General features: G+C 46.5%; 1 protein-coding gene across 2 annotated transcripts in view; it reads left to right on the top strand.

Annotated features, from left to right (window-relative positions):
* The window catches only part of ABCG4 (ATP binding cassette subfamily G member 4), a 41,741-nt gene extending 26,462 nt beyond the window's left edge, over positions 1 to 15,279 (top strand). Inside the window, exons 5-15 of one of the 2 annotated variants that reach the window (XM_079954717.1) lie at positions 1,542 to 1,592; positions 1,752 to 1,897; positions 3,203 to 3,326; positions 4,194 to 4,308; positions 4,729 to 4,868; positions 6,089 to 6,187; positions 8,422 to 8,500; positions 9,940 to 10,040; positions 10,864 to 11,022; positions 13,078 to 13,196; positions 14,594 to 15,279. In XM_079954717.1, coding sequence (XP_079810843.1) covers positions 1,542 to 1,592; positions 1,752 to 1,897; positions 3,203 to 3,326; positions 4,194 to 4,308; positions 4,729 to 4,868; positions 6,089 to 6,187; positions 8,422 to 8,500; positions 9,940 to 10,040; positions 10,864 to 11,022; positions 13,078 to 13,196; positions 14,594 to 14,819 — 1,359 coding nt within the window. In that variant the 3' untranslated portion in view covers positions 14,820 to 15,279. Of the gene's footprint in view, positions 1 to 1,541; positions 1,593 to 1,751; positions 1,898 to 3,202; positions 3,327 to 4,193; positions 4,309 to 4,728; positions 4,869 to 6,088; positions 6,188 to 8,331; positions 8,501 to 9,939; positions 10,041 to 10,863; positions 11,023 to 13,077; positions 13,197 to 14,593 lie in introns of both variants that reach the window. The other variant, XM_079954716.1, reaches the window with a different exon arrangement.
* Positions 15,280 to 17,485: the final 2,206 nt, after the last annotated feature.

Below are 17,485 nucleotides of genomic sequence, written 5' to 3'. Positions count from 1 at the left end.
CTCAGAGTAGGCTCTGTCAGGAATTTGATTTCTGTGAATTTCAAAGCAAAGTCGCCTAATGTGCTTCTCCTGGGGTAAGCTACAGATCAGAATGCCATTATACTTCAGGTTTTGCTTTTTTATTTAAAAAGTGATATAGTTCTTGACAGAAAACAAGAAATACGTCTTATAAATGCCTGCTTTATGTTTCTCTTGTGGTTAAAATACTTATTTATAAATGAATTTTCATCCAAAAGTTTTTTAATATGCAAATTAATACAGAATAAACTTATGAATAAACACATACAAGACTGACGGGTTGGAAACTGGTTTGGCCATCTCTTGTGTCAAGGAGAAAGCCTGTTTAGAACCATCCACTTTGAGTATGGGAATACAGTGGTACCTCACAAGATGAATGCTTCGTAAGACGAAAAACTCGCAAGACGAAAGAGTTTTTCGTTTTTTGAGTTGCTTCGCAAGACGAATTTCCCTATGGGCTTGCTTCACAAGACGAAAACGTCTTGCAAATTTGTTTCCTTTGTCTTGCAAGTTTGTTTCCTTTTTCTTAAAACCGTGCATTCAGGGGGTGCAGTTGCGACTTGACTTCGAGGAGCAACTCATAGCACGCGGTGTGGTAGCCTTTTTTGAGGTTTTTGAAGACTTTGGTGATTTTTGAAGCTTTTCCAAAATCCATGCTTCGCAAGACAAAAAAATCGCAAGACGAAAAAACTCGCAGAACGAATTAATTTCGTCTTGCGAGGTACCACTGTATGTTTTTTTTATTTACTTCATGTGGGAGAATCCCTGAAAGATATGATGCTTCCACAGTTCATGTGGTTTTGATTTCTTGTGTAGTTCAGCTCTAATGTCTCTGGTGCAGTTATGGCAGTTCTCATTTTTTTAAACCTGGACCAGTGCCGGATTTACGTATAAGCTAAACAAGCTATAGCTTTGGGCCTCACTCTCTTGGGCCCCCCCAAAATATTAAAGAAAAAAACCTGGATGTACATTTCCAAAATATAAGATAAAAAACAAATGAAATAAAACCTACATACAGCAACAGTGTTTTGTGTTGTGTAGGCTCCTATGATGCAAGTCATGGGCCCCGCCTGCTAGCCTGCTCCCTTAAATATCACTGGTTTGCTCATTTCTATATATAGGGTACGACATTCTGCATGTGCAAATGGCTTTAGATACCTATTAGGTCCATAAATTACCATATAGCATATATTCAACACAAAAAAAGTGACAATTTGTTGTTGACAAAGGACAGCTGGACATATAAAGGGTCCCATTACCTTCAGTAGCTTAGGGCCTCATCAAACCTAAATCTGGCCTTGACCTGGGCTGTCCTGAAGCTAGCTGCTCTCATTTGAGCATGTATAACTCCAGGTGGACAGGGACACCTGCTTTTCAATCACCCGACATCAAATGACCTGTTTTTACTCATGCCAACGACCATTTGCAGGAACCCCAGCAAACTAGACTTCATTATGCCGCTGGATGTGCATTAACCTGCTCAGATCACTTCCTAAGTAGAACATTTTTGCTTCCCTCCTCAGGTTTCTGCCAACCTGAAGTTGAACGAGAAGCAGGAAGTCAAGAAGGAGCTGGTGAGTTTGCACATTTCCTATATTTGAAAGCCAAGAGTTGTGTGTGTGATTCCCCCCATGCTGGACCTCATCAAGTAATGATGGCAAAGGCCCACATTTCGGGCTGCCTATGGCAACTAAACCTGTCCATTTCCCCCTCCCTCCCTCCGTGGGGTCCAGGTGGACGAGATCTTGACAGCTCTGAGTCTTCTGGAGTGTTCTTACACCCGCACGATGTCCCTGTCCGGAGGGCAGCGTAAGCGCCTTGCCATCGCCTTGGAGCTGGTCAACAATCCTCCGGTCATGTTTTTCGACGAACCCACCAGGTAAGATGCCAAGGCCTTTCCAGGTTTCCCTATCCCTTGAACGTCACCTGGGGAAAGGCAGCAGGACTCTGTTAGCATCCAGTGGATGTTGCAGAGATTCCATGGGCCTCATTCAGCCTCGGTGTCAATTCTGGGGGAGAGGGCAGGAGGCAGGAGGCAGTAGGCAGTGGTAAGAGGAGGCTTCCCACTGGGCAAGCATTTAAGGCTGGAACCTGGGGGTGCCCAGAAGGCAGGAGGGGGGGGGGAGAGAAATCGCCACCCAAAGAACAGCCCATGATGGGGCAAATGGAGGCTAGCCCACTATGGCACTCGGGCCCCAATCTCGGTCTTGATTCCTCCAAGCCCATCTGCCTTCTTACTTTCAACTATTTCTGTCTGCTTCCTTCACACCATACATCTAAAGCAGTGCAGTGCCCCTTTAAATAGCCATGGCTTCTTCCCTCAAAGAATTATGGGAGCTGTAGTTTGTTATGGGTGCTGAGAGTTGTTAGGAGACCACCGACTCCTTTCCCAGAGCTACAATTCCCAGAGTTACCCGTGAAGAGGGATTGATTGTTAAACCAATTGTAGCTCTGCGAGGGGAATAAGGGGTACTGTCCCCCAAAAAACAACTTCAGCTATGCCATGCTGGTACCGATCATGAAGAGAAAACACACACACTGATGCTGTTGCCTTCTAATAACAACAGGGAGCATTCCTCAGTACCGGGGAAAAAACACAAGGTAGACACACCACTCTCAGTGTGGTGTAGAGCCAGTGTCGCGTAGTGGTTAAGAGCGATAGACTTGTAATCTGGTGAACCGGGTTTGATTCCCCGCTCCTCCACATGCAGCTGTTGGGTGACCTTGGGCTAGTCACGCTTCTCTGAAGTCTCTCAGCCCCACTCACCTCACAGAGTGTTTGTTGTGGGGGAGGAAGGGAAAAGAGAATGTTAGCCGCTTTGAGACTCCTGAAGAGGAGTGAAAGGCGGGATATAAAATCCAAACTCTTCTTCTTCATTTAACAGAAACCACTCAGAAGGTACCTGCACATTTCTACACACACACACACACACACACACACACACACACACCTTTCTTTCCAGGAGGGCTGGAGACTTATTTTCTTTTTAAAAAATGAAAGCTCAGAGTTTGGGGCATCTGCCCAGAGTCCCCACTTGAAGCCTTCCCAGGTGCCATGATGTGTTTGCACACAGCTGTTAAACCATAGCTTGGCTTACTGTGTTGTGCAAACCAGGCTACTCTCCAGTCTCCTCCTTCCGCCGTCATTCACTCCAGCATTTTCTCTCTTTCCCTGGCTCTGCAGTGGACTGGATAGTTCCTCCTGCTTCCAGGTGGTCTCGCTGTTGAAATCGCTGGCCCAGGGCGGTCGCACCATCATCTGCACCATCCACCAGCCCAGCGCGAAGCTCTTTGAAAAGTTTGATAAGGTGAGGGTCTCTGTGCGCTGTCTGGTGTGCCATTGTGGCCCAGGGGTGTGTGCAGGGGGTCTCAGAGCCCACGCTGTACTGCACTGTTCCTGGTTGGAGAGGCTGGCTTTAGGATCCTTTGCGGCCTGTCCATCCTCTCACCAAAGCTGCCTCCATTTTGTTTTGTTTTTATCCTCTGTGCCCCCGTCAGTCAGGGCATTGCGGTCTAAAAAGAGCAGAATTCTGTGCACAGCCAAGCAAAATTCGGTGCCAGGGAGAAAGGGAATTTGTATGCCCTGCGGAAAATGATGCAAGTCGAGCATAATTTCCCAAAAGTTGCAGGATTTGTTCTGCAGTTTTGCATTGTTTTTTGCCAAGTCACAGGAGGGATAGATGAGGACACTGTTACTCTGTCCCCAACCCTGGAATATCTTATTGAGCCGCTTCTGACTGGCTTCTAGATTTCAGGGGTATATCCTCAGCCATAAGGGCTAGACGCCTGGTTGACGACAAGGAAAGAAAGCTGAGGCATTCAGGAAGCTGCTACCACATTTCGCTTTCTCTGAATTGTGGCATACACACAGCCTTGCCAGCTGTGTGAGTCAGAACGGCAAACGGCGCACCCGACACCACATCTCGAGGTGCGCATAACCCAAGGCCAGCCAAACCGCTTTGGCATGTGATCCTGAACATCCCACAAGTGCTTCTCCCTGGGAGTAAAAAGGCAAGAAGGATAAATTAAAGAATTAACTATTTTCTGCCCTTTCATGACACCCAAAATCAGCTGTCTGAGGTGGCTGCCTCCCTCTGCTTAACGATAGGGCCTTCCCAATATGTTAGTCCTCATAAGTGTTTTTCTTTTCTTCTCTCTCTCTCTCTTTCTTCCAGCTTTATATCCTGAGCCAAGGTCAGTGCATCTTCAAAGGAGCGGTGCCCAACCTCATCCCATACCTGAAAGGGCTGGGCTTGCATTGCCCCACCTACCACAACCCAGCTGATTTCAGTAAGTGATGGCTTTAAAAAAATAAATAGACAAATTGATGGAGCCCGAGGGCTGCATTTTCTTCTGAAGGCCACAAACCAGCAGTCAGAAGGTCCAGAGACAAATGTGGGTGTAGCAATGAGCATATATTTTACCTTTGTGCATCAGGCTGGCTTCACACACACCCCTCTCTGACCTCCCTCCCTCCCTCCACCCAGAATCTGACTTCTTGCAGTAAGGAAAGTGATGCGCAAAATGAACCGGAAAGTGATAAGGCTCGCTTCACACAACAGCGTATAAATTCCCTGCAAGCCATTCGGAACGATTGCTTAGCAAATAGCCGACAGTTGCCTGACTTTCCTGCAAAGGTTGTTCAAACAGATCAGGATAAACTGCTCGATAAACAAGGTTGTCTGAAAGCCGCTGCTTTCTCCTTTGCAGTTATCGAAGTTGCCTCCGGAGAATACGGCGACCTAAACCCACTACTGTTCCAAGCAGTCCAGAATGGGCTCTGTGCCATGGAGGAGAAGAAGAGCAGCCCAACCAAAGCAGATTCCTCATGCCCAGGACACTGTGTGGCAGTAAGCTGGGGCGGGGCAGGGAAAGGGATTGGCTCTGGCTGCTTGTTTTATGACTCCAGAATTCCTGTGTATACACTCAGACCTAGGGACTATTTTTCCCATTCCTCTCTCCACATCAGAGTACCATCATTAGTAGCAATACGCATGCTGGTGAAGGGCAGGTAGCCGAAATAACAATAACAATAAAATCTACAGAGAATCAAATTTGCCATTAGTAATATTTACTTGTAGGGATGCGGGTAGCGCTGTGGGTAAAACCTCAGCACCTAGGACTTGCCGATCGTATGGTCGGCGGCTCGAATCCCCGCGGCGGGGTGAGCTCCCGTCGTTCGGTCCTAGCTCCTGCCCACCTAGCAGTTCGAAAGCACCCTTAAGTGCAAGTAGATAAATAGGGACCGCTTACCAGCGGGAAGGTAAACGGCGTTTCCGTGTGCTGTGCTGGTGCAGACTCGCCAGAGCAGCTTCATCACGCTGGCCACGTGACCCGGAAGTGTCCTTGGACAGCGCTGGCCCCTGGCCTCTTAAGCAAGATGGGCGCGCAACCCCAGAGTCGGACACGACTGGTCCGTACGGGCAGGGGTACCTTTACCTTTACCTTTTAAATATTTACTTACTTACTTAACTTTTTATTTATTTACTTATTTGCTTTCCTATTTATTTATTTTATTTAGTAAACTAATCTATGGATCGCTTCAAAGCATTAAGCCATTGAAGCAGTGCACATGGCTAAAAACAGGACAAAACACAGAAACACAAACTTGAAAACACTAAAACCACCCGTGCTAACTCTAAAAACCACCAGGCAATTTCTTCAGATGTAAACTGGATCGTACATAAATGACTGGGAAAGCCATCCTAAGCAAAAATAAAAAATAAAAAAAATCCAGTAAGCACCTAAGACATCATGATACTAGGTGCCTTTTTGATATGGGCATGCAACTGATTCCAGAGAGCTGGAGCTGCAACACTAAAAGCCTGGTTCCTAGTGCAGGATGGGTGTGCACCTCTGACACTCAGAAGTGACTCTGACGTATATCACTTATTTCTGTGTTAGCTTTTAGATTTTGTGGACCACCTTGCATTTCAGTTTGATGGAAAGGCGGGCTAATAAAATAAACCATGATAAAAATCACACATGTTCACCACCCAAATCATGACAGTTCCACTAACCTCCTTCTCCCCACCCCCTTTCTCTTTTTTTGGCCCTGTGTTGCTCTCAGGATTTGGACCACATCGAGAGCCATACTTTTGCCACCAGCACCATGACCCAATTCTGCATCCTCTTCAAGAGGACGTTCCTGTCTATTATGAGAGACACGGTGAGGCTTGGAGGAGGGGCAAGCTGAGAGAGGGAGGAGATTGAGTTGTGGGAGGAGGAGGAGGGATGTGGGGTAGGACATGGGGTATGGGGTGGACGATGTGGCTTGTTTGGGGGTGTTGTTGTTTTAAGAGTTATGCGCGGGGATCAGAGAGACCTTCCCAGGTTTTGGGGGATCTCGCTGTGATAAGAGAGGCACTCTGCACATGGAACAGATGCATTATTTTAGGTACTCCAGAATCAGGGCAATGAGGAGATGGTTTGCGTTGAACCCGGGTCCTTCTGCATGCAAGACACCTGCTCTACCACTGAGCTATATTCCCCAAAGTTAAGACAGATCTCACCAGGAGGGCCAGAATCACAAACTTAAGGCTGTGTATACCCTATATCTTTGAAGCACATTCAAAACACAAAGAATTCTGGGAGCTGTAGTTTAACCCCCGCAGACTTACAATTCCCAGCAATCCTTAACAAACTACAGTGCCTGGAATTCTTTTTTTAAAGGTTTATTTATTCAAAAGAAAAACAATACAATATAAACACTGGGAAAGGGGGGCAAACGACTGGTGCAAGGCGCATTGCAACCTTCTCAAAGAATAAAAAGTTCCCGAGTTCATGTTACATACATTAATGTTGCCAAATGTTCATAACTGCAGTGGTTGCGTATTTTTGTAAGTATTTGCTGGATGCGTATGTAATTCAGTTCTGCCAGGTGGCATAAAATGATTGCGGTTTTTCTTTTCCTTGCATAAACCGGGTTCTACGTGTAATTATTGCCATAGCACGAATCATTCTATATCATGCTATAAGTTCAGGTTATCTCCCCTCCCCCCCCACCATCTGGTGATGGTTTGTCTAGCAGCAATTAGCAAATGTGAAGTTAAGTCCTTAAACTTTATATCCTTATTATGTCCCGTTAAAACATAGGAAGCAAAAATAATTCCCATAATTCTTTGAGGGAAAGAATGTGCTTTGACTGCCCTTTAAAAGGATGGTGTGTATCTAGCCTTAATGCAGAATCAAGGAACTAAGTTTAACGCTGATCTTTACTTAGGACCAGATCAAAGCTGAAATACAGGATTCAAAGAGACAACAGTTGAGTTGCGCTCTTTTCCCCACCCCTATTCATGATGTGCATACCAAGCTCTCCTTACCCCTTACTTGAGTGATACAGGATATTTTGCTACAAAAATGGGGTATTTCAGTTCAGTCTTATGGAATCTGGGAAACAGGCAAGACAATATGAAGCTGGTTCAGCAGGAATGATGTGTGACAGACAGTGGTCAGAAGTCTTCTGGTGGCTCAGACTGAAGAGGAGAGGACAACCCAGGTAGTATTTATAGGCAGGTGAGAGGTTGTCATGTGACTACCTCCAGCCAATCGGGAGCAGAAGGAAGTGTCCTGCAACTCCCTCCAGTTTTCTGCTTCCTTCTTTCCCCCCCCCATCAATGTGTGCTGATAGGGGGCAACAACAGCTGGGAAACGAAGGGGCCTCACTCCAAGTCCAACAGCGAAACCGAATCATGGTTTGATCAGGCGGAGAGAAATGTAGGTAGGAGCATCTTGGCCTCAAGTCCTGCCAGTGCTTCTTGTGGACTTCTTGTGTGGCCACCTTGCTGTCAGTCAGCCTCAGTGATCCATCTGTGAAATGGGAAAAGGAGTGAGAAGCATGGCTGAAGTATACCTGAAGGAGCGTCTCCACCCCCATCGTTCTGCCTGGACACTGAGATCCAGCGCCGAGGGCCTTCTGATGGTTCCCTCACTGGAGAAGCCAAGTTACAGGGAACCAGGCAGAGGGTCTTCTCGGTAGTGGCACCCACCCTGTAGAACGCCCTCCCATCAAATGTCAAAGAGATAAACAACTACCTGACTTTTAGAAGACATCTGAAGGCAGCCCTGTTTAGGGAAGTTTTTAATGTTTGATGTTTTAATGTATTTTAAATCTCTGTTGGAAACTGCCCAGAGTGGCTGGGGAAACCCAGCCAGATGGGAGGGTACAAATAATAAATTATTATTATTATTATTATTATTATTATTATTATTATGGCTTTAAGACGGTGAAGCACCTTGCAGATGTTTATAAAGGCTTTGCGCAAAGGGGGAGGTCGGTCGTGCTAAACTTGCCGCATCTCACTTTGCACACAGGTGCTAACCCACCTGCGGTTCATGTCTCACATCTGCATCGGTGTGCTGATTGGACTGCTCTACCTGCACATTGGCAATGACGCCGCCAAGGTCTTCAACAACACCGGCTTCCTCTTCTTCTCCATGCTCTTCCTCATGTTCGCTGCTCTGATGCCCACAGTCCTTACTTGTAAGTGCTCTGTCCCCAGATGGAAGAGAAGCGATACCAAACATGATGGCATTGTGGTGGTCAGATTTAGATGGGTGTGGGGAGGGCTGGAGCTCCCAAGTCCTTCTTGGCAGCTCATCCTCTGCTGTGGCTTCCAAACTCCTGGCTTAAGAAGCAGAGAAAGTAGAGAGCCAGACTGTTGGTCCATCTAATTCACACTGTCTGGCACCACATGATCTCCCACTGAGCAACATCCCTTCCCCAAGGAAGATGTCAGCAGCTGTTGTAGAACTACCGTATTTTTCGCTTTATAGGACACACTTTTTCCCCTCCAAAAATTAAGGGGAAATGTGTGTGCGTCCTATGGAGCGAATGCAGGCTCCTTGGCTTCAGCAATAGCAATGCGAAGCCTCCAAAGCGCAGAGGGAACCTTCCAGAGGGAAGGGGCTCCATTTCTCCTGCCGCTTCGCTGAAGGGGCGCTGAGCAGAGAAGGGGAGAATTTCTTTTTCTTTTTCTCCCCCTCTAAAACAAGGTGCGTCCTATGGTCGGGTGCGTCCTATAGAGTGAAAAATACTGTAACTCCCTCTCACTCAGAGGTGGGGAACCTCCAGTCCATGGGTCTAATACAGCCTGAGGAGGTTCCCTGTTTGGCCTGTAAGGCACTTTCCCCCAAACCACGCTGATGTGCCCCAAACCTCACATCATATATAATGTCAGATGTGGAGCAGGTAGAGGCACAGCTGCAAAGGAACCATCAGACGCCTTAAAGCACACTCTTGATTCTTCCTCAGCAAGTGGGGCTTTTATGTTTGGCATCAGCTCCAAGCTCTACCAAGAGTGGCTCCATTTGGAAGCTCCTGAGTGGAGCCCATCCCTGCCAGAGTTGGGTTCACAAGTGCCCCCAACCACCGACCCACGGGCTCCGCTTTTGGAAGAGATCTTCCCCTGCAGTCCAGTTCAGCCCATGCCAGGCTGCAAAGGAAGAAAGGAAAGAATTAGGTCTTTCAATGTGCTCCCAATTCCTTGCTTTGAAGTGAAGCCACCTATTGTCGTGGTGATTGACAGCCCAGCCAGATCCTCTTCCCCAGCCCTGCCCTGGTCCAGAAACAGCCTCCCTTCTTGGGCTGGCAGTTTGGAGGGACAGCTGCTTACGCCATAGGCACACCCCCAGGCTGCAGAATCCGCATGCTGTACTGGTGCCTCTGTATTTTTAGGCCAGACACATGGGGGCGCCCAAGCAAGCCAGGGGCAATTGCCACAGTGGCATGGAGAGTCAGTCACTTAGATCTAGCCTGAGTTTGGGTGCCTGGGTCAAGACCACCAGGTTCTCAGGGAGATAACTATTTTCCAAGCCTAGCAGCTGAGCCGCCCAGGCACTGGAACCGGGTTCTCCTTTAGGGAAGTACACTGAACCCACAAGTGTGACGCTGTGCTCTGCTCTGTCTCCTTGTCCCTCCAGTCCCGCTGGAGATGTCTGTGTTTCTGAGAGAGCATCTGAACTACTGGTACAGCCTGAAGGCTTATTTTCTAGCTAAAACGATGGCGGATATTCCTTTTCAGGTAAGGCTTCTTCTTTACTCATGTCATTCTCCTATGCCCGCGTTCCCGACCAGGGATGCCACATTTCCTGCCCCCAACAGAAGCTCTGTGCCTTTAACCCGTGAATGGGGAACTTGTAGGTTGCTGGACTCCATCTCCCAACCACCCAGAGACTAATTGCTGCGTGGCAGACAGAAGTTCAGCAGGTTCAGCTCCCGCCCACAGGGGATTCTAGACTGTGGCTGTTTCTGCTACCAATGACTTTTGCCTCCCCCAGCTAGCTGCCATTTACACCAGGGGTGGCTAAGCCAAGTCGAAACAACAAGCTGCCCCCCCTCCCTCTGAAACCTTGCTTACAAACATCACCTAATATGCACTCTTAATGGATTCTCTTGAAAATATAAAACCAAATAAACATAAGTCTTATATGGTTTTATATGTTCAAGAGAATCCATTAAGAGTGCATATTTTGTGACTTTCAGAGATTCGTTAGTTTTCTGTTTATGTGCTTTCATATATTTCATATTATATAAAGAGTGTATATTGACATTGTAACATCGTATTTGGTCATCGTGTTGCCTTGGATATTTCTGACTATTGTTTGCAACACAGGGGTTAAATTGTTTGGTTACAAATGTCATCTTCCGGTGAGATCTCGCAAGACTCCTGCAAGATCTCGCCGGAAGGGGCAGATGGGGGGCACCTGCGGAAGCACTGCTCCAAAAGATTCTGCCAAGCAAGGCAGCTGCCTCAGTCTGCCTCATGGGTGGGCCGGCCCTGGGTAGTGGAGAGAAACCCCACATTTACAAAGTAGCGCTAACCTGCTTCCTGCTGCCCCCTGCAGGTAATATGCCCCATTACTTACTGCAGTATTGTGTATTGGATGACGGGCCAGCCTCCGGAAGCCACCCGATTTCTGCTCTTCTCTGCTCTGGCCACTTCCACCGCCCTGGTGGCCCAGTCCTTGGGGCTCATGATTGGAGCAGCATCCACCTCCTTACAAGTAAGACCAGAGAGCAAAGGGGCTGGTGGTGGTTTGGGTTTTCAGCACAGGGATGAAGTCCTGTAAGAGGACAAGGGCTACCCCCACTAGATCCAAGCAAGATCTGTCCAGGCAGCATCCTGTTCCCAACAATGGCCATCCAAGGAAGTTGAATGTTGGAAGGTTCAGACCCAACAAAGCAGTTCTTCATGCAGATGCAACTTGCAAAAATCTGCAACCAGCAAGACCAACTGTTTGAAAAAGACTGGAGTAAATTTATTTTGTATTTGAAAGAACATTGTAAATCTCTGACACTAACAGGACTGATTTAAAGGTTTTTGCAGTTTGGAAATAGAAACTTACCTACAATGAGAAGGAATTTTAAGGAATGAAAGCAGGTAGATAGGGGGAATTGGAAATGCGAGGAAATTATGTAAAGAAGATAGAAAGTCAGTTGGGGGGGGATGGAGGGGAGTTTGAGCCTCGAAAGAGTCAAATTATAGGTGACGAAAAAATATGTTATAAATGTTTGGTTGAAAAATGAAAACTTAATAAATATTATCTTAAAACAACAACAACGATGCAAATTGCTCCTGCAGTGATGACGGTACAGTGGTACCTCTGGTTGCAAACGGGATCCGTTCCAGAGGCCCGTTCACATCATGAATAGAACGCAACCCACAGTGGCGCGTCTGCACACTCGCGGGTTGCAATTTGCTGCTTCTGCGCATGACATCATTTTGCATGTCTGCGCAAGCGGTGAAACCCGGAAGTAACCCCTTCCGGTACTTCCATGTCACCGCGGGACGCAACCTGAAAAAACGTATCATGAAGCAAACATAACATGAGGTCTGACTGTAATGGCCATCAGCTTGGGGGGCTTTGAAAGAGGATTGGACAAATGCATGGCAGAGAGGACTATCTATGGCTACCCACCACCATGGCTGTCCTCTGGGAACCGCAAGAGGGGAGAGGGCTCTTGTGCACGACTCCTGGTTGCAGACTTCCCACTAGCATCTGGGTGGCCACTGTGAGAACAGGATGCTGAGCTAGATTTGTCATTGGTCTGATCCTGCAGGTTCTTCTTGGAGTTGGTAACCTTTCTCTTGGTGCTCTCCTGCTCTTCATATGCAGATTTAATTTTAGTTTAATTTTTTAAAAGGTGAATGTGCACACGTGCCCCAATACCTGCACACATACCCCAAATCATAGCTGTCAACATTTCCCTATTTTTAAGGGAAATTCCCTTATTCTGAATAGGATTCCTCGCAAGAAAAGGGAAAAGTTGACAGCTATGTGCCAAATGTAGAGTTGCCATATTTCAAAAAGTAAAACCCAGGACACTCCAAAATTGTTGAGTTTTTAAGAAAATCCGAAAGTTGTTGAGCTTTTTTTCCTTTTGGAAATCCCTCCTGAACATGAAATCCCAGGAAAATCCAGCTATATGGCAGCCCTACCCAAATGGGAAAAGGTGGGGTGGGAGGGAAGTAGTGGTTATGGGGCTGGAACTAGAATACACAGCATGGAAAGTTTCCATGAAGAACTGCCCTCTGCTGGTTGAATAGATAAAAGTGCATGGGATATCTGGCTGAGGGGTGGGAATTAAAATTAAAAGATGGAGCGTGTGAGTGCCAATTGTAGGGATGGGGAAGAAATTCCGTTCTCATTTAAAGGTGAACCTCTTTAATTCACACTTTCTGAAACCATAAGTGAATCGAAATGCAGCCATCCTGCAATGTAGTTCTCCCTATAGAATTGTAGAGTTGGAAGGGAACCCCAGGGTCATCTAGTCCCATCTCCTGCAAATGCAGGAATCATAGCCAAGCGTTGTGGGCAAAAATGCGTATACTAAGGTAAAGTGTGCGTGAAACCACAGAGAGGAGTGAAAACAACAAAAATGCATTATACTGGGGAGAAATTGCTTGGCAAAAATGTGTAAATATTAGTCAAAGCCACGTGCAAAACTATGGAAACAGTTGCACCAAAACGCTGTTGAATTTGGTGGCATAGAGTCCTTGTCTGGAAGTCCTCTTTAACTTGTGTGCCTCTTTCTCCCTTTCCTCCTTTGTCTTCCAGGTGGCCACCTTTGTGGGTCCCGTCACAGCCATCCCCGTCCTCCTCTTTTCTGGCTTCTTTGTGAGTTTCAAGACCATCCCTACCTACCTGCAGTGGAGTTCGTATGTCTCTTATGTCAGGTGGGGCTCCTAGCGCGCATAAGCGCACCTCGCTGCATTCCAAGGCTCTGCAATGCAATCTGACCAGGGATGTGAGCCATGCACAGTAGCTTTTGCATCAGTTGCTTCAAGATGGGATTGTTGCAATGTGCTCAATCCAAGGCTCAATCTCTTGCACATAACCCAGAAAATCCAGCTAGTGCAGAATTCTGCAGCAGGGTTGTTGACAGGAGGGAAACTTCTGCTCAGATACTTGTACCAGTTGCCCTTTCGCTACCGGGCCACGTTCAAGGTGTTACTCTTGGTATATAAAGCTCTTGAAAGCTTGGGACCAGAATATGCAGAACTGGCAATGTTATAGGTGCTGCATAATACTCGTTCTGCATTTATAAGAAATCATTCTTTCAGTGTGGCAGCCTCAAACCTGCTTATTGACACCAGACAGGTGCCTTCACTGTACTGTTATTGTCTCCAGCTAAAAACATTTTTGTTTAGGCAAGCCTATTCAGACATGTAGAGTGTTGACATGCATTTTAATTTGCTTTTTAGCTGATCTTGGGCTTTAATTATTTTTTGCGGGTTTTCAGTTGTTGCTTTTAAGAGTTAGAGTATGATAATTTCAGTGTTCTTTTTGCAAACCACCTCAAGGGTTGTTGTTTTTTGTTACAACCAGACATAAACTTTATTAAAGAAATGTGCTGTTCTTGGCTATGAAGGAAATACAAAAACCTTGGTTTTAGCTCAGCCTGGTGTGGCAGTGAAAAGGACTGGGGAGGAGCAAAGGAGGACACATTTGAGCAGTAACAGGAAACCATGGTTTGCCTTACTATGTCATGCGAACCAGGTCAAAATATCAAACACATTTTAAAATAGTTTATTTTAATCCAGATTAACAAAATAACAAAACAACAGCAACCCACCATTAGAAATTCCCAAAACATATGAAATACATTCTAGGTTTCTTGAGCAGCATTTAATGCACCAGGTCACACAAGACTCATGGGGTCCTATCAATGCTTGTCTTACTCAGAGTAGATCCCCTGAAGTTAGTGCAAATTTAAGCTTATTCGTTTAAATGGGTCTATTCTGAGTAGGATTTGGTTGGCTACAACCAGCAGTTCTTGAAAAAAGGGGGTGTAAAAATATGTCCCATTCTCAGCTTTTGCAAGTCATGGGAGTATCTTCAGGTTGCATTCAGCTTAGTCCTGCTCAGAATAGTCCCACTGAAATTAATGAAGCTAAGTTAGCAGTGTCCATAAACTTCAGTCGGTCTGCTCTGAGTAGGACCAGCAGTGAATACCACCCTGTGAACACCCCAGGTTTTTTAGCTTTCATTTGGAAGTAGCCTAAAAGTTCAGGGATCTCTGAATATGCATTGGTATTATATTTACAACGCCGTTTTGTATCTTGGCATACAGGTACGGCTTTGAAGGTGTGATCCTCACCATCTACTCCTTGGAGCGGGAAGAATTGGAATGTAAGGTGCCCGATTGTCCTTTCAAGGACCCGATAAAGATACTCCAGGAATTGGACGTGGAGGAAGCTAAGCTCTACCTTGACTTCATCGTCCTAGGGATTTTTTTCATCATCCTCAGGCTCATGGCTTACCTCACCCTGAAGTACAAGGTGAAGTCCGAAAGATAGAAAGGGGACTTGGGCAAAATCCCCGATGCCCTTTGGCAGATGCTATTGACTGCCCCACGAACCTACTTTCCAAAGGACACGGGGAAAATCTGTGCGTCGTGGACTCAGAGAGGGTTGATGTTGTTGGGTAGCTGGTGGCTGACGTCACCTCAGTCGAGAAGAGTTGATGAGACATCTCGGAACTGTTTTAATATTTCCAGGCATTCTCTTCATTGGCAAAATGGTCTTTCCTTCCCCCCTCTCCCTTTTCTTTGGGTAAAATTCTGGAATGTGTCAAAACTCTCTTCCCAGAGCAATATCAGCTGGAGGGGAAACCTGCCCTCATTAGGATGCCCAAACCTTTCCCTAGCAAAGCACTTGGAAGAAACCTGGTTTCTGCTCCACCGGGAGGGGAAATGGAAGGTGGATGGGGAAATGCTGGAATCAATTTGGGCAGGACCCAGGGGGGTTGGGAAAAGGAGACGAGGGGTGGGAAGCAGGGGTGGGGTGGGGTGGGCGAGGGGCAAAACGAGGGTTTTGCTACAGGCAACCATGTCCTCTGCAAAGCACAGTTTTGTAGTGCCGCCATTTTTGTGCTGTTTTTTGACTTGCTCGCTTGCGGACATAACTGTAGCATGTGTATCAATATTAAGAAACTGGAAGACTTCTACTAGGGGGGTATGTGTGTGTGTCGCACAAGGCTTTAAATGTTTGCCATAACTGTAGCAATGGGGATTATTATTTTTTTTTGTATTTTCCTCCTCCCCCATCCCAATATCTCCGTTTCTTCTTTCTTTACAAGAAAACCAAATTACAATCCGTAAGCAATTTTTGCAAGAGTCGCAGGCAGGCCTAGAACAGGAGATCAGAGCAACCGGCTCCGAGAGGATTCTGCAGGATTAGAGGGCCTCGTTCGTAGAGTGAGGCGAGGCTTAAACTTCTTAGTAGCGTGTCAGAACGCCCGAAGCCTCTCTTGGGCTGGAGACTGTAGTCAGGGCTGTGTTTATGCCGTGATTCCGTGTGAGCACGGAATGTTGTGCTAGCTACAGAATCCAGCCCCTTGATGTACCTCAGTTATAAAGGGGGAGTGAAAGGGCTGTCAGTGCCCTGCATAGCTCTTCCACCGTCTCTGTGATTGTCAAGAGAGGAATAAACAATACAGAATAAGAATTCCGCAACATGAGATCAAATATGCAAATGGAGCAGTTTTGCATTCAGGTATGCAGGTTGCAGAATCCCAGCTTTTACTTGGCACAGAATTTTACTTAGTGTCCCATTGGACCTGATTGGGTCTTACTTCTAAGTAGGCATGCATAGGATTGGGTCCCAAAAAACTTTGGTTCCCTTGTAGGCTGGAGACAGACACAAGTGAGAATTAATACTGGTGCCATACAACCATCAAGGCTCATGGCATGGGCACTCCTCTCTTGTTTCCTTGTTGTCTTTGGTCAAGCAGGTTTCAGAGGGTTTTTTTCTGAAGCACAACATAAACTCGGACGGCCTGTTTGACCAGAGAAAACTGGGGTAAATAAAGGACTACACACCATGAGCAATGATAGCTCTGTTATGCCACTTTCAACTCACTGATAAAGCCATAATCTTTATGCAGCTATAGAGGGAAAAGTGCTGGTCTAGAACTTTTGCAGTCCTCCTTAGATTGCCACCTATAGCACGATGATGCCAAGGTGCAGCCGAGGTTCTTTGCCATTCCTTTGCTGGAATACAATCTTAAATATTGAGACAATCAATAGCATATCACCTAATTGTTATTTCCTCTCTTTTCCGTTCCCTCTCTGTCCCTGCTGCCTGTTTACCTTTCTAGCAATCTTACATTTGCAGAAGTTGTTTGTCTGTAGCAGGCACTACCAAAAAAATTGGCAGACTCAAGGATGCTTTTGCCTTTCTCTGAGCCTTTGGTGGCGATGGGCCACTGGGATGACGAAGAACCATTTTGGGCTCCGATTCTTCCTTCACTAGCTCTTGCACTTGGGAAGAGGGTAGTCCCTTGTCAAGAGGATGCCCCAACCTGTAGCTCTTCCACCTTGTCTGTGTTCCTCATGGGAGAGGAAGGGGCAGGGGTGCAGAGTTCATTGCCATCTGTAGTAGCAATAACATCCATTACTATGCTTTTTTATGGGTAGCTTGGTTCATCTTTCCCATGAAGTGTATCCCCTGTGACAAAGGCCACCAAAGTATTTGGCTTTGAGTATAGTTACCAGGGGCTGCTGCCGCCCTCGCTCACTCAACTCGCCAAACCCTGCTAACTTGCTTAATCAGTGTGTGAAGCTCCTCTCTCCCCTCTGTTAAACAGGAGGTCACCTTCTAACAGTGCTCGCCTGCCTGCCATTCATCACGCTGGAGTTGGTGCGGCCACCTATTAGCAGCCATACAAACTGCAGCATGACGACAGCCTTACATTTTTATTTATATAGGAAGATAAGGTAGTGATACGTGAGCCAAAGAGTGAGGATGTCTATGTCAAGGCATCTCAATGCTGTGTTTTATTCCAGATCAGGGTGGTTAGTTGTGAGGCCTTTTAAGAGAGCCCAGTTCATGGAAAGGGGAGAAAGAGATGGCTCAATTTTGTTTTCTCCCCATTTCTCTTTTTTCCAAGTTCAGTCCACCACATTTCTGCAGCAGTTTGTGAATTTCTTTGTTTTCAAAAGTGTTCATGAAAATTTATCAGC

The sequence above is a fragment of the Podarcis cretensis genome (assembly GCF_951804945.1).
Source record: "Podarcis cretensis genome assembly, chromosome: 15".
NCBI lineage: Eukaryota > Metazoa > Chordata > Lepidosauria > Squamata > Lacertidae > Podarcis > Podarcis cretensis.
The sequence above is the reverse complement of the archived record's forward strand: the minus strand, read 5'-3'. Positions and strand labels throughout refer to the sequence as shown.